Source organism: Limanda limanda, chromosome 17, assembly GCF_963576545.1.
Source record: "Limanda limanda chromosome 17, fLimLim1.1, whole genome shotgun sequence".
Classification (NCBI taxonomy): domain Eukaryota; kingdom Metazoa; phylum Chordata; class Actinopteri; order Pleuronectiformes; family Pleuronectidae; genus Limanda; species Limanda limanda.
In genome coordinates this window covers 9,030,603-9,051,968 of record NC_083652.1, presented here as the reverse complement: position 1 = coordinate 9,051,968, position 21,366 = coordinate 9,030,603, and the positions used below count along the sequence as shown (strand labels likewise).

The 21,366-nt window shown below is 44.3% G+C and overlaps 1 protein-coding gene across 1 annotated transcript; it reads right to left on the bottom strand.

The window, feature by feature from the left end:
* Positions 1-196: 196 nt before the first annotated feature.
* Positions 197-21,178, bottom strand: LOC133022943 (disintegrin and metalloproteinase domain-containing protein 11-like). The gene is made up of 27 exons (XM_061089848.1): positions 21,100-21,178; positions 20,133-20,326; positions 17,017-17,093; positions 16,588-16,654; positions 14,086-14,168; positions 13,621-13,684; positions 13,452-13,512; positions 12,845-13,026; positions 12,176-12,247; positions 11,794-11,960; positions 11,620-11,704; positions 10,919-11,009; positions 9,414-9,465; positions 8,733-8,832; positions 7,882-7,953; positions 7,654-7,746; positions 6,879-6,959; positions 6,747-6,797; positions 6,604-6,667; positions 6,377-6,482; positions 5,874-5,993; positions 5,617-5,785; positions 4,488-4,599; positions 3,447-3,537; positions 2,092-2,119; positions 1,448-1,549; positions 197-304 (listed from the first exon to the last, which is right to left on the bottom strand). Exons 1-27 carry the CDS (start codon positions 21,158-21,160, stop codon positions 197-199), a joined length of 2,553 nt encoding a protein of 850 aa, XP_060945831.1. The 5' UTR covers positions 21,161-21,178.
* Between the last annotated feature and the right edge of the window lie 188 nt (positions 21,179-21,366).

The following is a 21,366-nucleotide window of genomic DNA, read 5'->3' as shown; positions in this document are numbered from 1 at the left end:
CAATTCCAAAAGATTATGTCTAAAAATACGGGGTGAGATGCATCTCATTTCCCCTTTTTTTTTTCTCAACTTCAAATGGATCAAAACACAGACTGTATTTGTTACCACCTCTGTACATATTGTAATACAACAATAGTGCATCTGCCATAGTGCAAAGCTCAAACAAACCAAGTTGAGCTCATAACACGCACACGTGTCAGACAAAGCTGCTCCGGTCTAGATCTCTTATATTAATCTCATTTACAGCGGTGGGAATCGTTACAAAGTCTCCGGGCGTGTGGCGTCCGCCCGTGGGGCTCGGGGGCTATCAACAAATGTACAAAAGATTCACGACATTTCAGTGACAGCTGGAATGATACAAGAGAGGGTGAGACGGCGGCCTAGGCTGTAAACGCTGCCGTTACAAATAAACAGACGGCGCCTGACTAAAGGAGAGATCTGGCATCGTGTCGAGAGGCCGATAGCTATACGCTTGCTGAAACTAAATTTAAACATAGCTTTGAATAAATCTTCATACAGTGCAATGACATTCAGTAAATCTTGCACATATATACAAAGTGGTGTGCATACAGTTGGCTAGTGCTCATTCTCTGTAGATACATGACATTAAAAATGGTTGAATTCCTACAGTTTGTAGAAACGAATGCTCTGATAAAGGGTAAAAACCTGCCTCTCTACCTGTGACAGGGGTGTTAAAGATGTACATGGACACACAACTGCCCCTAACACTAATGTAAACACACATACATTCTTCCTTGTTCTTTAAAAATAACTTGCACCTGCACATTCACTCGTGCAACAAACACACACAGTAACACCTCCGTAGGTGTACAAAGTGCGGGCTGGAAACTGGTGAGCACACACACACAGACGAGATATCTGTGGAATGTATGTCGTTTTGTCTGTGATAGGAAAACACTAGGTTGCGGTCTCTGCTGCTTCAAAGTTCAGCGATTTGAAAATGATCCCAAAACCATAAAACACCAAACTTCCTTTTTTTTTGTACCTGAAAACTTGAGGAGGGAGGAGAGGGGGAGGGATGCCTCAACTTAAAGCACAAGTAACAGTGAAACATATACACATTCTCTCTTTGGAAAACATGCAAACAACAGTCAAGTGTGGAATGTCGTTTCCATGTTACCAGAAACCTTCCAGATTCAAACCGAACATCGTCCACTTCGAGATGAATCGAGAAGTCGAGGCCTGGCCTTGGAGGAACTGAGCCTCAGGTCCTTTAGGAATAAAGGAAACTGTTCACCTCCTTTTACATGAATTCCATCTGTTGGATGCCCAGTCTGTGCGCTGGTCCAGTGCCTAAGAGTGTGGGTAGGCAGGCATTGGAAAGTCAAGTCTTAAATTGGTCCAACGTTGATTAGTTCTTCATCAGACTGTCTGAGATGTGAAGAGGAGGTGCACAGACACTGTTGCACATTCTTAGAGTCCTCACACTGGAGGAAGACTCCTGCAGAGAGAGCCACCTGCTCGTCTCAGGCCGAGGGGACGCCACCGGGTGAGATTTGGCTGGTGAGAGGAGCTCCACAGGGCCCACCTGGGGAGGATTGACAACAGGAGCAGACGGGGGGGAGTGTGGAGGAAACGATAATCGGAAGAGGTTTGGAGAGATTCTGGGGAAGGAGTGGAAGACTTTTTCTGTTTTTTTTGTTCCCCTCTTCTCCAATGTGGAAATGACACAGTGCGACGAGGAAGACAGGAGTAGACAGGACAATAGAGACGGACACAGAGACAGACGTCTTATCCGCCACCAGATCTGAAAGAAGTGGAAAAAACAGGGAAGTTATTAGGAGGAGGAAACACAGCAGATTGGTGCATGAGTGACAGAAGATGAAGATACAGGGAAAATGGAAGAAGTCGTTTTGCTTTGCAATGATGAAGTGGATTTGATGGGATTAGGGATGAGGATAGGGATTATTTAAAAGCAAGATTTCATGTAGGATGAGGCTGAGAAGCAGTTGTTGGGATTAAGCAAGGGATGAACAGATGGTGGATGAACGAGTAGCCAAGGCAAGGAAAGGAGGGATTGGATGGGATGTTTCCCTCGATGGACATGACACCTCACAGTAAGGGTCCTACAAGGTTATACCTTCCTCTCCGAATGTTTCTGCATTCCAGGAGCGCATGGTGAGAGAGAAAAGACAAAATGTTAATACAGGAAATATTTTTTGCATTCCAATAATTTAGAGGCAATTTAATACTTTTATATTTGAGTTTGGATAATATTTAAAACCCATCAACACTACAGCTGCACAAGAAAAGGATAATTCTACAGATTTAATATTAATGTGGACATAAAACAATTAGTGGTTATGTCATTATTTTCTGGCTTTAGATTTTAGAGCAAATCAGTATTTAATTTCCAAAACTTTTTAATGCAGGGGTTTAAGTGTTGATGTCACATGCAGCAGATCAGCAGCAGCTACAGCACCGAACCTCTCAGCCCCATTGGGTCTGACAGGGCGCTGCACCTGATGCTAGTTCCACCTCCCTCTACACCAGAGGTCTGACTACAGGAAGAGAAACATACACAGACACCTACCTCTGATCTTAAAAGGACTGACTGCATTTTTAGTTTTTAAGTATAATTAAGCGTATTTAGTTAAACACAGCTTTCTAATAAACTTCTAGGCCCCATTAAGACCTGGTATTAACATCACTCCTGAGAGAGCCATTCACAAAGGGTCAGTGTTAACTCGTCTGTTCACACCGGGTGTTAGAGAGCATCCTGAATGTGTCTCATGTGACCACTTGGGGGCAGTCCTTTCAGGTCAGAGTTTAAGGAGTTAACAACAGCCAGCATGCACAGGAGGAGCCGAGCAGAAGATGCAAAGCAGCGAGGGCATGTGGGGGACGCTGCCGACAGGGGCAGAACAGGATCAAGCAGGCAAAAATAGCACCATAGGTAAAACATTTAAAAAAGCCCAAGTTTATCCACGGTAGTAACCATGACGCCCTTCAATTCTACACATAGACTCAGGTAGGGGTGTAACTTCCAGATGTGGCACCAGTGGAGTAGTAGCAGTCACATCAGCTCTAGCGGTTCTTAAGAAAAGTTTAGCAAAGGTTCCAGGCAGGAAAGAAACCAAACAACCGTCTCGGACGTGCCCTGTCACTACTAGAAAAAGGCCGGGCTAGTGGGGGGGGGGGGGGGGGGGGGTGAGAAGGTGCAGGATGGAGCTCGGAGTTTATTACAGATTCGATCAAAGTGCAACTATTCATATGGAGCGAAAAAGCCAAAAGCAGTTCAAGCATTAGCACGTCTCTGATTTGACTGCCCATTTCCCCTCTCCGCAGGTTCGGGTGTCTACTTCAGAGGGGGTGAGAGTGGGAGGGGCAGTGTATGTGTGTGTGTGTGTGTGTGTGTGTGGGTGGGGGGGGGGGTCCACCAGGTAGAAGCAGACAGGTAAACAAAGGCATGCCAGAACTCTTACTTAAATCCCCATCCTGTTCCCCCTAGGACTATAGCTGCCAGGAGAATAGCACCTGCGATGGACCCTATTATGATATTGGTGCCACTGGGACCTGCGCAGAGGAAGGAGGGGAAGGAGGAAGGGTGCGGAGGAGGAGGAGGAGGAGGAGGAGGAGGAGGAGGAGGAGGAGGAGGAGGAGGAGGAGGAGGAGGAGGAGGAGGAGGAGGAGGGGCAGAAACAAAACAACACCACTCAAATAAAACACACGTCAGAGGACAGCATCAACACGTTACATCAACGACATGAACTGGAGAGAGAGAGAGAGAGAGAGAGAGAGAGAGAGAGAGAGAGAGAGAGAGAGAGAGAGAGAGAGAGAGAGAGAGAGAGAGAGTGATCGAGAGAGAGAGGGAAGATGGGAGGATACCTGCAGACGGAAAAAAAAGAGAGATGAGGGGGGGGAAGAGGAGGAGACCAGCACGTGGGTGGGGTGGAGGTGGGAGAACAGGCGGGTGAGCGCGGGAGGTCAGGGAGACAACGGTTACAGGAAAACCAAAAAGTGAAGGAGAGAGAGTTTTATTACTTTGTTCTCATTCCCCCTCTCCTGCTCTCTCAGCTGGACACACCCCCCGGGCTCAGGGTGGCTTTGGCTTTTTTTTGTACCTATGAGAGCAGCTGCTCTTTTTTTCTCTGTGTCATGGGCGGACTGCAAGAAAGTAAGGGAGACACTTGAAGATGGCAGCGCCTGCAAGACATACATCGCTAACACACACACACACACACAACCAAACACTAACATACTGTACATGCACTTATGCTCTTATGAATGAACGTGTCTCAACACACACCCACTCTCCCAACATTTAAACCAACACGCAGCAGGAAGAGAAACACTGTGAGATATCGATGTTTACTTTCTCACAAAAGGTGGACTACTCTCCGTGCCTGTGCTCTGCTCCGGTACAAGAAGCTACGGTGATGGATGGGTAGAGACTATGAGGGGGGGATATGAGGGGCAGACAGAGAAGAGAGACACAGGCAGATTTGAGGAGCTGCCATATGGACCTTTCTTCTCCGGGCCAGTGGGGACCGTCGGCTCGGGGATGGGGTCAAAGACGCTGCAGTCCTTCCCCGTGTAGTCCCGGTCACAGATGCACTTCACCTCGTTGCTGCAGGTCTGTGAGGAGAAGCAGCAGAGACGGGAATCAAGCACAACGCCTGAACACACACACATTCAAGTTGAGCACAGAAATTTTAAAACCTGCTGTATAGCCAGATTACAGGGACGTCAAACTAACAAACATCTGAGGCAGAGACAAAAAGGTTTAGGTGACATGCAACCATTGTTTCAACAGCCCTTCATTGTCAATTCAACGACACGTTGTTTCCTCCGACAAGGAGGACATGTCTTCAGCTGTTTGTTTGTTGGTTGGTTTGTTTGTAAACAAGACTACACAAAAACAACTCGACGGATTAACACAAAACTTGGTGGAAGGATGTGGTACGGATCATAGAAGAACCCATTCAATTTTGGTGTGGATCCAAGATCATTTTTTTTAGATATTGCCGTTGTTTTCAACATTTCCATCATTTTCCCAGGAAATAATTCACAGATCTTGATAAAAAAGAAACAAAAACAGGCGTGTTAAGGGAACTGATATCTATCTATGAGTGTGTGAAATTTGGTGCAGCTTGATTGAATTTAATTGTCTCTACAGAGGGCTGTTCTAGTTTGTTTGTTTCTCTGCAGGATAACCCAAAAACTACTGAATGGATTCTAGCTTGTTGGAAGGATGGAACATTTTGGTACAGATCCATTCAAAGGGGCGAATCCAGGAATTTATTATTGTGAGATACCGCATTTTATTATATGTTCACCAATTTCCGAGGGAATAATTCCTTGATTTTGATGAAAAAGGGGTTTAAAGACATGTTTAAAATCACTATTGAGCCTTAGTGGGGGTCTGCACTTTACTGAGTGCCATTCACAGTGATATATAGTCACTTAAATGCTATTAAAGCAACAGTTGTATGTAACCTAGATTCCCTTCGCTTAGAAAATGCTTGGGCAGATAATAAGAAAGAATATAAACAGTGGCTTTATTTCAACAACAGTAATATGGTTTAGCCGGAATGACTAGGATCATTCTTCTGTGCTGGGAAGGTACAGGTTCAAATATGATTTTCTTTTTACCCCGTGGTCAGAACAGATGCGGCCAAAGTTGGATCGCGCACAGGTGCTGTGGTTGAACGCTGCCACAGGGAGGCAGCGCCGCTCCAAACACATCATGTTGGGACCACAGGGAGTGCCGTCCTCCACATAGCCCAGATCAGAGCCGTCCTCCAGCAGAGCATGGCCGCCTCTGAGTGATACATCCAAATAGGTCAGACAGGTGCTAGAGGAGGTGCTCGATTTCCTCGTAGCAAACTAAATGGCTGTGAGACATTTACCTGCAGTCCAGGTACTTGTTCTGGTGGTAGAGGGTGAAGCTGGTCACCTCCCCCTGCAGGTCTCCGAACTTTGGCTTCATCGTCATGTTGGCACAGAACAAGAAGCCGCATAACACGTCCCTGAAACAAACCAACAAAATAGGTGAATGACAGAGGACACATGAAACTGAGGAAGTGTTTACAATACTTGAAAAAGCTTAAACTTTTGAAACAACACTCTATGACGGGATTTTTTAGTCGTGTAAATATAATAAGGCTTTCAAATTACTACAACATAACGGCCATTTAGTCTTTTTTGTCCGTTTTTAATTATTATAATGGTTGGTGCTTTGACTTATTGGATTTAGTTAAAATGATAAGGTAACGCCGGTCGTATCCTTCCAGGACACTGGGACACTAAGCAGCAAGTCTGACTCAAAATAAGCTGATGGACATTTTTCTTTGCACAAATAAAGCCCAATAGAGAGGGCCCCAGTAAAAGGAATCAGGGACGCATCACTCACGGCTTGTTGCACTGCAGCCAGCCCCGGCCTTCAGGACCTGGACCACAGTTGCCTTTTTCTGTCCCCTCAGCGTTCAGCTTCTCGTAACAAAATCTGTCGGCTGAATCTGGGAGGGCAAACGTAGAAAGAAGAAGGTGACGACAAAATAGAAGTTCTAAATAAGACTATGCAACGTGCATTTTCCTGGAGAAAGACATGGCTGAGCTGTACATGTGGTTTATACTTACTATAACCCCACAGTCCTTTACACTGTCCGTCACGAGTCCTGCATCGTCCACCGTAACAGCGGCCCTGAGGACACGAGACAACAATCATCATGTGTCAGAGTCAGAGTGACCTGCAGAGAAAAATGTCTCCAACCAGCTCTTACCTGACTGTTATCGCACAAGTAGCCGTCCAGCTTGTTGACATTATGAGGACACTGCAAAAGAAGAAAAGTAAATTATGCACCTGATGCTCTTTGTTGATCTTACTGTTCTTATTGACTCGCAGTCCACTCTACCTGGCTGGAGTCGCCGGTGCAGGTCTCTAGGATATCACAGTCATTCACAGCGTCTCGACACACCACGCCCCTCTGCTCGTACTGAGGCACAGCATCCAACGGCGTCAGGTTAAATCAGGTTGAAAAGTCTTTAGCAGTTAATCATGCAGATGTTTACTCAAGCATGACAGTGCAGATTTCAGGCTTGAAAATAAAAGCAAGAGCTGCCTGCAATTGCATTCTTGAAGTTGATAAAATATGTTCAGAGGAGCTGATGCCAAATATGTTGTTTTGCACCAAAAGACAATGTTCAAATATACTAACATTAGTAATAATAATAATAATAATAATTAATTATTATTATTATAATTAATAATAATTATACAATTTTGGGATTCACAATGGAACAGTTGTTTTAGCTCAGCAGTCTTTTAATGAACCTCATCTTTCTATGTGTCCATTTTTTGACTTGCTGTAACAAAGTTATAACTCTTTTATGACTATACACAGTTGTTGATTAACCCTCAAAAAAGGTGATTAACTTCCTTCCCATTGCCAGTAGAAAATTAGCTTTTCTGTGTTTTTTCCCCTTGGTGCTTGATGTTGATCGTCATGAATACACCAGCAACCGAGGCGCTCTCTCATCTCGCAGTCCTGCCAAATTAGCATATTTCCATCACTGCCGATCAATGGCGATTAAAACCTGTGTCTACTGCAGTGTCGTTTGACCTGGGAGTGAATGCTGATTGAATCTAATCCCATTGGAGACAAAAGTGTGAGTGGGTTTTGGACTCACCTTGCAGCCACTGCAGCAGAGTCCATTACTACACATGGCATCATGGGTGAGCGTGCACTTTTTACAGCAGGTTCCTCCGCTCCGGGCACACTCCTGCAGCCACAGTCGAGAAAGTAAGCCATGAACTCTGGGTTTTCAGACAACACCAGAGCCTCCGGTGCTCATACAGAGACACAAGGCTGAGGTGCAGCTAGTTTGCAGCGGGTTAAAGAGCTAGATTCTACTCACCACCTGGGATCCACAGTCACACTCCTCCCCTGGCTCCACGAAGCCGTTCCCACAGTCTGGAGGATCCAACAGCTGAGAGACACACAGGGTAACAGATATGAGCATGAACTGTGGGACTCAAAAGTCTGGAACCACACTGAAATCGTTTATATTTGAATGCAAACATGGAAATAATCAGAAAGTCTAAGAAGGTAGAAAGATATGATTCAACATTATTTCGTGGTTGCATTTCAATTTAAGCTAAAGTCTCTATACGGAGGGATAGTGCATGAAACTTGACAAATGCGAAAGCACGATCAAGCAGACCAAGAGTGACTGCACTGTTAAAAGATCAATACTTCAAGCCAAATTCCCTGAGACAAAATAAAGACAATTTCATCAAAGAGCTTTGTTGCAGTGATCTCAGAGGATGAGTGGCAGTTTCTAAAACCACCACAAACAAGGCAAAACAAGGCCAAACGCTTGACTTTGAAAAACGTCTATTGGTACTGATGAATCCAAGACTGAGATTTATGTCAGTAACAGAGGAGAGTGTGTAAGACAACTAACAGGTGTGACGCTGATACTGCAGTGTGTCAAACCAACAGTAAAACATGGTGTCATTCAAATCTGCAAATCTCAAATCCCATTTTTCACAGACATGCTGTGAGCTTTGTTTTGCATCTGATAAAAAAATTTATAAAAAGGAAGATTTGAAAAATAAAAAGATTTGAAAATGCAAGACTGTTTATGAACAAAATATGAAATACTTTGGTCCATAAATAAGTATTGTCTGACAACAGCCGATAAATAAAAACAATTGTCAGAGGAGGCTCCCGTCACCACTCCCCACCTCCCCACATGGCCCTCACCTTGCTGGGCTTGTTGAAGAGACAGCTCCCGCCCCCCTGGACCAGGAACTGGATGTACTCATCAACACTGCAGCGAGAAAACTTTCTGGGCAGATAGTATCTGTCACACACACACACACACACACACACACACACACACACACACACACACACACACACACACACACACACACACACACACACACACACACACACGATAAAGAGCATGACATGACAAAGAAGAATGAAATTAAAAAAGCAGCAGAGTGCGTTTCAGCCGGTGAGCATTGCCAGATCTACTGTGGGTGTCTGTGCAATCACTTTGCAACCCGACAGAAATGTTACCATCTGTAGTAAGATATTAGTCAAATGAATCATTTAAATCTTTATTGTTCCATCTGGTAAGGACAGCTAGATCCAACTCAGTCATACAGTAAATACTTATAATTCCCCATTTGTGATCATTTCATATAGATCTACACACTGATATCAGATGTTTAATAGAAACTGTGATCATCGCACTGTGTAAAAGTCAAAGCCTCCGTCTGTTACAGGTGTTTAATCGTCAACTTGATTGAAAGGAATGGAACAAATCACAGCTAGCCTGGAGCGCAACAAGAAAACAACCCCGCTGTTGTGTCATTAAAGAGAGAGGAGAAATGTTTCGACAGGTGAGTTTTGTTTCGTGTGGTGGATCTGTACCCTGTGTCTTCCATGATGCAACCCAGCCAGGCATCCGGACACCTGCAGTCTCCTGTGAAGAAGAGCAGAGGGAACATAGATCACAGGAGGGTTAAAAAAAGAAGAAGAAAGCATAATGCCAGCTGTGTCTTGAGAAGCAGATTCATGATGAACTAGAAATATCAATCTGTGGTTGTCTGCCTCCGCCAACCAGTGAGGCCACTCTGACCTTTGACCTCTGAAATATACTCACTCTGTCTTTGAGTGAGTGACAGCTTTTTAAAATTTGAAGAAATTCCCTAAAGGCAGATATGAGATATGTTCAACAGGGTAAAATCATGAGGCTACTGTAAACCTTGACCTTTGACCCTTGATCACCAAATTCTACTCAGCAACATGGACTTCATGGCAACAAAACTTTCCGGAGTTTTCCTTTCATATACAAACAACGGAGAGATCTGTGGGGTGTTCAGGTGAGGGGTGGTGCAGCAGGTAGAGGCATGAGTTAACATAAATTAAAAAAAAAAAAAATTCTGCTGCTGAGATGGAATGTTGTTGTTTATAGCACATCGACAGTGCTCTGTCAGCCCTCATCATCACACTCATCTTCGTCTATGTCTTTGCAGACGGGGCTCCTCTTTTTCATCCTGTTTTAGTTCTATTCTTTTTTTCCAGTTTTGGGTCTGTTGCGTGTTGGAATAATCATCAACACGCTCATGGTGAATCATTGGACATTATCCAGACTTGTTCATCCAGGGCTTGCAGAAGAAACTTTGGAGAAAGTCCAGAACCTTCACTCAGACATTAAGGCTCTCACATAATCAGGTGATTATCCGGAGCTCAGAGAATGTCTGAAAGCTGCTTAAGTGAACATTTGTTCCAATTTCCCTGCAGGTCATCCGGAGATATGGCGTTCACAAGGCAGAAAATATGTTTTTGACCTCTGACTACTAAAATCAAATTGGTTCATCCTTGAGTCTAACTGAATGTTTGTACCAAGTGTGAAGAAATCCCCTTAATGCTCTGTTGAGATATCGTGTTCACAGACATGGGACGGACAGACAATCAGAAAACATAACGCCTCAAGACACATAACAAAGAAGAAAGATTTTCCTTAGATCTGTTCACTTCCTGTTGGACAGCGGTGTGGGACTCACAGCGTGTGCACTGAGCTCCTGTCCTGTCATTGATTAATGGACCTGATGGCTCTCCAACATTAATCACACCATCCATTGCTCAGTGGCAGCGATGCTCTAACCACCGGCACCTCCTTCTGGAGCGCAGGTGACTAATCACCTAATGGAGAGATCTAATTACAGAAGACAACCGCTGGACGTGGATACTGACGCACCGCCAACACTGTCCACCTTAACCCCCGCCCCACACCCTGCTATCAAACCCCTCCCTTGCTATTGTGCTCGGCTTCGATCTTTCCGGATCTGCCTCTCCCTGCTGCTCTGATTTATTCATCTGGTTTTATAGATCTTTGTGTCCCTCTAATCATACATCAGAAAGCTCTCAGTTACCTGCAGAGCTGCGGGCGTTGTTCCACTTCATCCCGATGTTCTGGCCAAGAGTCTGGCACAAAGTAATGGCCATCGCACCGACATTCCCATACTGAAACAAATACAGATAGAATCCACACATGAGAGCTTTGTACTGAGTATGGAAATACTGTAAAAACTCTGCCAGTTATCGAGGGGAAACAGCAAACCAGACTCCATCCAAACAACAGACATGTCATTTGTTTATCTGTACACAAACAAAACTTTTAAATATGACAACTTCCTTTTCTACTGATGTTTATGTGCAGTTAACTCCTTTTAGGTGGATTCTATTATTTGGACCAATTCAGGAGAGCTGCTTCCCCGTGATTCCAGGCTTTATTCAAAGCTAAGCTCAAGCTTAATACTTAATACTTACATAAAAGAGTGGTCTATTGCAACAAAATGTGAATTTAACATTTGAAATAATTAATAATTCAAACAATCTATGAGTCCCCTCAAAATAATAGATTACAATTGTCTCTGTTACCCAAAACTTAAAAAAATGCAACTTTACCTCTAGTCTTAACTTTAAAATGACAAGATATTCATCTTTGGTTTAAGACATTAAACTTGAATAGAGTTCACATTAAAGCATGTTCAGCTAGACCATGGTTATATTTTTGTTTAAATTCCTCTTTGATGATGCAACAGCAAATTATACCATTTCATGTTGTCCTCACCTCGTTGATTCCTCCGCCTCTCGTCTGAGAGCACACTCCTCCTGTGTAGGCCATCCCACTGCGGCTGCTGTGAAATGTGCGTCCTCTGAGGTGCACGGGAAAAAGATATGATTGAAATTAAAATCATCATTCAAAATATCAAACAACGACTCTGGAAATTTGATTTCCTCTCACGAGAAAAGATGGACCGCGTCGCTCTGCTCCTTGACGGTGTCCTTCCTGTACTTCATGAAGTTCTGCAGCGTTATCAATGGGTCCTCAACGACTGGCATCTTATTATTAGAGGTCCAGGTTTCCATGGCAACCAGAACGATCCTTGTGTTCAGCTGTTCCTTGTAGATCTGGGGACCACAAAAAATGCCCATCAGTCACCTGGAGTGTACATGGAGAACTGATTTATATCTGGGATCAATTATTTACACATACTTTTCTGACCGGTGTGTGTGTGTGTGTGTGTGTGTGTGTGTGTGTGTGTGTGTGTGTGTGTGTGCGTGTGTGTGTGTGTGTGTGTGTGCAGAGTTTCTGAGGATTATGATCCGACAAACAAAGCTCTTACCTGGTCGGCCATGTTGACCACTGCTTTGGCAAAGTTCCTCGTTTGGCTGCTTGAGTTACGCAACTGTACAAACTGTGGAGAGACAAAGATACACAGATGGCTCAAGAGATGGATCACATTGTCAAACACACACACAGAGATTCGGTTGATTATAATTCCACTTATTATCAGCAGCATTCAACAGTAATGGCCAGAGTTCCATTACAGGAATCTATGGAGTGCAGGCACTGCAGTCTTTCTGTGCTGACTGCATTTCGGATAAATCATACATCTCCTACCTTCCGTACGGAGTAAAACAAGTAGAACCACATAAAATAAAGTTATTGATCCAAAAGCATTCAACTCTATAAAGATCTGCAAGGTCAGGAAACTGTTTCTTCGTCCTTATGATTCAACACAATGACACAAGTAAAAACTTGTTTAGTTCAATCACACATTTAAAGTCTTGATCTCAATGGTTCTTCAGATCATTCTTGATCATTGAAATCCTTATTCACTCAGCATCCTTCAGCGTCTTAAAATTCAGCAGTGGAGTTTATTTTGTTTTTATAGAGAATATTTGCATTTCTTTTTAAGGGTGAAAATCCATAATTTGCCAATTCATTTGCCTCTAAAGCTTTTAGAATTTCAGAGTTTATATTTAACCTTACATATATATTTTTAACTCACCATTTCATTGTCGTTGATCACCATCAACTCAATGTATTTGGTCTCGGTCTGGACAGAGGGCTTGCGAACAAATCTCTTGGCTCGCCTCAGGCCCCCGGACACCTGCTGCTCCCTGGCTTGGTCCGGTCTGTCGTCACCACCGTCACCTCCTCTGCGATCCCACTCACTGTCCTCTGTACAGTCTGGACACACAGAGAGGCAGGAAGGGCGACTTGAATTAGTTCAACAAGCGATTTACAGCACATTACTGTCTCATTTTCAGCCGAAAAGTTCGAGTCTCCAGTCAAAAAAAGCTGCGACTGTAATTAACCCTGTTTGAATTGACTAAAAACAACATCCCCTTAAATAATCACGTTTGTTTTGTCCGAACTGTCCCTTCTCAATTTCTGTCTTTTTGATTGTTTTGTAAAATTCAATAAGAAAATTGTTATTCTCCATTCTGAGCATGAGAGAGAGTTCAGCTGCCTGTATTTGGGGGTTATTTGCCAGTAAGATAAGTTTAAAATGTGATTAAGGTAAAAAGAGACTTGAAAGTTATAATATTCCGATGTGATGTCCGTGTCAGTCGTAACTAGTAGTTACTAGTAGTTACTTGCGTCGTACGTACCTGTGCAGTGGGGGGAAAGTCTGATATCAGGCATCCTGCGGATTATGTGAGCTCCACCATCCTAATAACAGAAAACATCCAGATAACATTCAACACAAAAGCTTCCCGACTGAATTAAATTCATGCTGGTCGGAAATAATCACTACAGTTTAATAGAAGGACTGGTCACCTGACTGGTCCCATTGTTAAGGGGCTCGATCCCGTAAGAGAAGAAGCCGTCAGAGAACATGCCACTGAAAAACCAATCAGACGAAATGCAGAGCACAATGGGCAGAATTATTTAAAAAAGAAAACAGAGCTGTGATGAGAAATTAAAGACATAATTATCTCCGCCAAGGGGTAAGGTCCCCTGTTTGTTTGTTTGTTTGTTTGTTTGTTTGTAAACATGATTACACAAAATCTACAACACAGATTTCCACAAAACTTAGTGGATCTATGAGTGTGTGAAATTTGGTGCAACTTGATTGAATTTAAGGCGACTGTTGGGCCTTGGCGGAGGGATGCATTGTACTTAGAGCCATTCTAGTTATGGACATATGAAAAAAGATAAGCAGTTCAACTTTAAATCACCTGATCAGCATGCACAGGTAACTAATATTTGATGTTACAAATAAAGGTTAGTAATCAGGCTCACCACAGGCCGTGGCAGGTGGAGACAGCAGCCCAGGACTCTGGTAAACCTCTTAACCTTCCCTGGTAGTAGCAGTGCTCTCCTCCCTGTGGACACAACGCAGAGCTCTTTCATCCAACAGCCACTAGTGATGCTCTTATATACCTTCACCGGACATAGTGATAGGTCAACTCTGAGGAGAAAACCTCTGCCTATGTGACTCCCCTCTCAGCCCCACTGTGGCGTTTATGGACCGGTGTATGACCTACTTGTGCACTGGGCTCCACTCCGATCTGCTCTGCTCCACTGACAACAGAGGTGGAGGTGGACCGAGCGCAGGGATCTCTTTAATAAATCAACACTCGTGTCACCCACGCAGTACGATCTGAGGATTTAACATGGGGCAGGGGCCTGACTGTGCAGCTGAAAGGCACAAGATAAAAGCGACAAAGCATTTCTGCTCTGCTCCCTTTTTTTGTCCTTTTAACAACCTTGACTACCACAGCAGAGCCCCTGCCAGCATTCCCCCCCCCCCAAAACGGGACACGGAGATCACAGTGGCGAAGATGAACCTCCAGGAAAGGTGAGACAAGTGAGACACACCGGTTCACCTGGATCAAATCAGGTTGGGCTGGGAGTCTCACTCGCAATAACACCTCAGGCACACAACACCTCGAGGGAGAATAGAAGTGTGTTGAGGACAGGGACGAGACATGTGACGCGCTGCCCTGAATGCATCACGCCTGCCCTGTGTCCAGAGGCATAGTGTGAGGCCTCCATCAAGCTGAGCCACAATCTGGCCTGACTGCAGGGTCTCCATCCCCTCCTCTCTCCCTCACCAGCCGCTCTGGGAACCAGCACACACACATCCGCAAATGTACTCCTCCCTGTTTCCAAAGCCTTTTGTGTTAACTGTCATCCTCCTCCTGCTCCTGCTCCTCCTCCTCCTCCCTCACTGCTACCCTCCCTCTTGGTCTTCTTTCATTCTCTTCGCTGCCAAGAACTTAATGACACTTCTGAGATAACTGGTTGCTATGGAAACAGGCTCCCGATTGGTCAGGAGGACCGAGGGAGAGTTTGGACGGATCGTGTGTGGGAGACTTGAAGTGTTGGGTGTGTGGGCGGGGGGGGGGGGGGGTGTAGGGGAGCGGGTCAGTGAGTGGCCCATTTGTTCAGAAAACAAAGAAAAAAAAACTAAAACATTATCCATCCCCTCCTGGCGAGCAGAATGCAGCGACATTCCTCCGGTTGGTCCCGATGAGCTCGCGTCGCATTCGATGTCAAGGCTTTCATCCATTTCCACATTATCTCTTCATGGCTCTCTCTCCGACCGCGTGTTTTTTTTACACCACAGGCATCCACTGCCTTTTTCTCTTGGCTCGTCTGATAAAGGCCACGGCGGAGAGGCACGTAGGCGCACGCCGCTGACAGGCAAACCCACACATGTGCAGGAGAGTAACATACATGATGTGAACGGTTACACGGCAGCCTAGTTTCGTAGCAGAGTGCACACACAGGGTTTCCATAAATAGATGAATGCATCAAACGGTATAAAGTATTCAGTATCACAAATACATGAAGGAATGTGCCGTAAAAAGATGAAAGCTAAACAAAAGCATGTCGTTTGTCTGTACCATGAGATAACATGCCTTAAAATGTACAGAAGCATTATGTTACATAATGAGCTATAAACAATGTGAGGGACGGCATCTGACAGAGCAAAACTTTTAATTCTAATGCTACATCCACGCCACTACGTTTTCCTTTAATATAGCGTTTACTTTGCTCTGGACAAACGTGACGTCCACAAGACTCCAGAGTTTTAGAGCTGCTAAAACCGAGAAGTTTGGAAATGCTGCTATCTCCGTTTAAGTTTGAAAACTGTAGCGCTGTGTTTTTGTCTGGACGTGCAGAAACAGAGATGTGTGGAAACTATGACATGAACACTGACAACAGCTTGATGATTGGGTCTGTTCGATCACGACATACGACCGTGATTACGTGATACGATAGCATTAGCCTCAGCTACCAGTGTTGAACGCAACATTGATAATCAATTACACAAGTTGCTGACCCTGTTGGCTTTGCTAACAGCTAAGATCTGCATTTTAGAATAATGCAAGTGCTTACATGCGTTGGAGACGAGCTGTTATTCGAGCAATCTGCAAAAATTCTTCTACTAACACGCACATGTCCTGTGTATGTGATATGTGTTATCACAAGCCATTCATGGATGTGCTGTTTGAATGGCTGACGCAAGTATAGGAAGATATACTGGGAGGCTGTGGGAGACATCTTCAGATTTGGGTGTGACAGTTGCTCATGTTACTCTGTTTGCGTTTGTATATTGTTCCACCTTCTGGTCTCCTTGATTCATCAAGTCTACATTTAACTCTTCATCATAAGACACCAGTTGCCTGAGTTCTCCTTTCACCAGATTCCAGAAAACTTCCGTAACACTTTGTAGGAGCCATAAGAGAACTTTGCACTAAAATCCCCATCACACACAAAAAAAAAGGATCTTACCACAGACTCCGCGGGTCTGCCATCCTGGTTAAAGTGCCGTTCCACGTACTCTGAAGACAGGAGGTGACTGCAAATGGAGGAGAGACAGCGTGATACTTCTGACAGCGTCTTTTCTATCACCATTCAAATCAAAAGGATCATTTCTAACACTTGCTCTCCACTTAAATGCATTTCACAAAGAACAGGCAAAACAAGTTAACATGTGGCGTTAATGAAAATCAGTGGAAAACCCATGAACCTCCAGCTGTGTGCGTTTGAGTGCTGGTATTCCCCCATCTTGTCACATAACACAATGGAGGTGCTACGTTCATTTGCTTAAGTGTGTGGGAACGCTAATGAGAACAGTTGAAATAAATGGAGAGCACCCGCTGATACGAGTGTGCAGAAAAAAAACACATCTCAGTGTTTTTTTGAAGGGGAAATACGAACTGGTTTAGCTCCAGGTCCAGAGTGAAGGTGTGTCCAAAGGCTTCCACTCGGAAAGAGGTCTGGGCCAAGTGAAGTGGCTGTAAATGAAAAAAAACAGAAGAGACAGGTTGGCAGTTGATATATTAAAAAACAGTTGTGGTTAAGTGTGTTGCTCTGTCAAAACCGCGGAGTGATTTCGAAAAAAGTATCATGAATAATTCAACGGAATCAATAGTGTGTACACTCCGAAAGCATCTCAGCTGCCGTAACCCTGTGATTGATAAAGTCCTCATTGATCGATATTGGCTGCCAGCGTTCAGGCGGGCGTGAGCGGTGGCTGTTAAGAGCTAAAGCTGGAGTTTTTTGCGATGGAGATGGATGGAGAAGGGTTGACAGAAGGAGGAGGAGGAGGAGGAGGAGAAACCTTCGTGGTAGGGTGTATATTTGGCCGAGCTGTGCCAACGTCCCTTCTGGACAGCTGCCAGAGCTGAGGAGGTGAGGAGACAGCAGGGCCAGGAGAGGGAGAGATTTCCTGCAGACTAAACAGTGTGTCTCATCGGCAGCTCTGACTGTGCCAGCGAGGATTGATCTCAGTCTGGAGGAACCCGGCTGCAGTGAATCACTGGGCTTTTACAATAAAATGCATCACTATCCAGGAATTATTCCCTTCGTTGAGTAAGGACAACAGATTTTTTACTACTGTCTTGGCGAGGCTGGAGAATGGCGTCCACAAGGACTGACGATGTTTAGGGTTGCACAATCTTCCTGAGAAGGTGAATTTGCCCTGTTGATATCAGAGATGCTCCAATACAAATACCAGCATCGGAAAATGCCTCAGATTCTGCAGAAAATGCAGAGTTGGGCATCGGTGGGTAAACAAATCTATGTTCCTGATCCACCACCTCTTTAGTACCACCCAGGTAAAACTGCAATTTTCTTTGCATGCTCCAAAACAGCAGTTGTGCTGTGCTGCCAGTGGCAAGTACTGCTTTTAGAGCGGCAGCGAATAAGTGATTTATGGTAGTGTAGTCAGAAAGTCCAACAGGTAAAACGTGTATCGCATGCAAGAGTATCGAAGGGGGCCAAACAACAATTACAGCAATCGCACAGAGTTATTAGCATATAGCTGTTAAAATATGTTGACGTATTTGAAATGCCCAAGTATTAGATCAGTACTCTGCATCGGCCGATTTGCAAAGTCGGGATCTTGAAGGGAAAAATGGTATCAGAGCATCTCATCGCTTTTATACATTTTTAACTTAAATGCTTGTATATTTAACTCACTATGCTCTTCACTCATTTTCACATTCTTGCTTCTTTTTATCTATCTATCTATCTATCTATCTATCTATCTATCTATCTATCTATCTATCTATCTATCTATCTATCTATCTATCTATCTATCGATCTATCTATCTATCTATCTATCTATCTATCTATCTATCTATCTATCTATCTATCTATCTATCTATCTATCTATCTATCTATCTATCTATCTATCTATCTATCTATCTATCTAAAAATAGTAATAATATTAATAATAATACATTTTCAATGTAATGTGAATCAGATTTAACTGCCGATTTGAGTGGGAACTGGTCTAACTTCTATTCTTTATTGATTTATCCCAATATCTCCACTACTCACTAAACTCTCAGTTATATTAACTAGTATCATCGATATCAGACAGTAGATATATTTTCAGCTATCAACTATTAAAAAAATTATGTAGAAATCTTCACCGCAGCTTGAGGACAAATCAATTAAAACTTATCTTTGTGCAAAAATATCACTGTCAATTTATGGGGAATCCAAAGTAAACACAACAGGTGATGAAAACCTAAAATGCTGCCTCATCTATTTTAAACGCAGAATGATGTGACTCATCTCCTGCTGCTTCTAAATTTATCTCATCCGTCATTTCAAGCATCCTGAATATTAAAAAAAATGCAAAATGCAGCAGGTTGCGTCGAGTATGGCGGCTGAAACATTCTAGACCTGAGAAGGGAAATTATCAGATTTACCGGTACTGTTATCATTTACTTTATGCTGTTGTTTTGTGATATAGAATTCCTCTCGACAGCTGTTAGTCCTGACACACGCGACTCTATAGTGTGTGTAAGGAGTCTAATGTATTCCATCATATCAGTTATATGTACTACATCAGTTTAGCATGACGGAGAGAGAGAGATGATGGGTTGAGGGGGGGGTGTTCAAGCCTCTTGGACCATGTAGCACTTCTCACACAGGCCTGTTTCATGATTAATGGGGCCATTATTATACTTCGACACACCACTACTTCAACACACCACTGAATAATGAAGACGTCGGGGGCTCGGCACGGCAGCAGGATGATCGGACGTGACGGCTGAATGCTTCAGGAGCGGATACGCGTTGTCACGTGGAGACGAGGGCCACAACAAACGTGCACACACACATTTACTCCGCCCGTTGATTGACTGTGCATTTACTAGCAGTGTTGGCCAGATGTTTCTAATCGAACTATCAGAGTTTAACTGTGAATGAATGTAAAACAACAACTTGGTTTCATCCAGATGACTTTACTTTAGAGGGATTCTCAGGGACTAAAAGTAGGTCAAAATTACAGGGAGCGAACACTGGTGCAAGACACCACCCTGCACCGTCATCCCTGTGTAGCAGGAGCTGCATGAGCAGTGGAGAGCTGAGAGCCACTCTGTTATTACAGACACTGGAAAAATGAGGTTTCTTTCAGCAGGATGACAGTCTATCTTAGAACGGACACACCCCTTTATGTCCATACTTGCTTTTAGTCCCAAACACAGAAAATCTTCTCTAGCACCCTATGGATGCATGCTGAGCACTGGACTTCCACGGTTTTCTCTGGGGTTGATTTCATTTGGTCGAATATTCCTCAAATATTACAATTTTATATGATTTTGGTACATGAAAATATGCATCTACATTTATTTGTCTGTTACATATGAGGTAATACCTAATGTATCCTCACACACTGTCCAACTAGGAGACTTCCATCTTTATCAAATTATAATGTGATTCATCCTAATTAGGGACCCCTGGGTTTCCCTGGCATCTAAATCAGGGTCACTGGGTTCAGAGTGGTTCAAACTGGTTCATTACCCAGACTCACAACTTACCTCCCGTGTGTCTCCCGTGCTGTTCTTCACCCTGGTATCGAAGTAGTCTTGAGCCACTTCCTCCTCCGACTCAATCTGCTGCACCAGCCACTTCGGGTGGGTGATCTCGGCCGCCTTGTCCCCGCTGTCCGGTCGTCCTGCCGGGGTGAACCAGCCCCACATGCCTCCATCCTGCGCCGGGCTCCTGTCCACACCTGTTTGTACAGTGCAACAACAGGGACAGTCAACAGGGACAGTCAACAGGGACAGTCAACAGGGACAGTCAACAGGGACAGTCAACAGGGACAGTCAACAGGGACAGTCAACACATGCAGGCCTGTGGTGCGGTAGTGGGCTCAGTGAGGCAGGGACGCACCTGAGCCCGTCTGAAGTTCACCTGGTGGTGTTTTTGTGAGGAAAGCAAATGACAGAAATTGGCAGGAAGAGACATGTCAGTGTTTTACTTTTCTTTAAGATGATGGCATGGTGACCTAATTTCTTGAAACAGATTTTGCAATTTGCTGCTGTATTTTAAGAAAGTAGGTGAGGATATTTTTAGTTTTAATGAAAAATAACACATGCACTCCCTTGTCATGTGGGCTATATAGAAGAATGACACCCATTCAGACATATGAACAGCTCCTATACAATAACATAAATCATCAATCAGGCTGCACTACAGTGTCTAGTGGACATCACAGAGCTTTTAGATGAAACCCAGTTGTAAATGGTGATTGGTGTGTTGTATAAAAGGCAATGGGGCTGCAGAGGAAATGTGTTGATGCAGCAAATCAACGCATCGGAGAGGGATGGTCTCGGGCAGCAGGAGGCTGGAATTGGCACCGACATCCCGCCACAATAAAACCCCAGTTTAAAAAAAGTGCTGGTGCAAGTGGGGGAAAAAAAAAAATGTGGATGCAAAGGAAATGAAAAAGGGTGTTCCCCCTCTTCCCTCCCCCCGCCTCTCCCTCTCTCCTCTCTCTCTTACCTGAGACCGCAAGCCTCTCGCCCACTGCAGCGAAGACCATGAAGCACCACACCGCCCGCATGATCTTCACATGTTCCCCCCGATCACAGCATCGAGAGACCCGCAGAGTGTGACGAGCCCGGCCGAGGGATGGGGAGGAGAGGGAGCGAGGATCCGACGTGAATGTGTTACACGCCTGATGATGCGCGTCCACTCATCTCTCCCTCCCTCTCTCTCTCTCTCTCTCTCTCTCTCTCTCTCTCTCTCTCTCTCTCTCTCTCTCTCTCT

Bases quoted from the DNA above. Each gene is read 5' to 3' on its own strand.
- LOC133022943 (XM_061089848.1), bottom strand. From the start codon at position 21,160: ATGCGGGCGGTGTGGTGCTTCATGGTCTTCGCTGCAGTGGGCGAGAGG. The intron at 11,010-11,619 runs GTGAGGACAACA...TATTTGTTTCAG, and splicing joins GAGGCGGAGGAATCAACGAG to TATGGGAATGTCGGTGCGAT. The intron at 8,833-9,413 runs GTACAGATCCAC...TGTGTGTGACAG, and splicing joins TGCATCATGGAAGACACAGG to ATACTATCTGCCCAGAAAGT.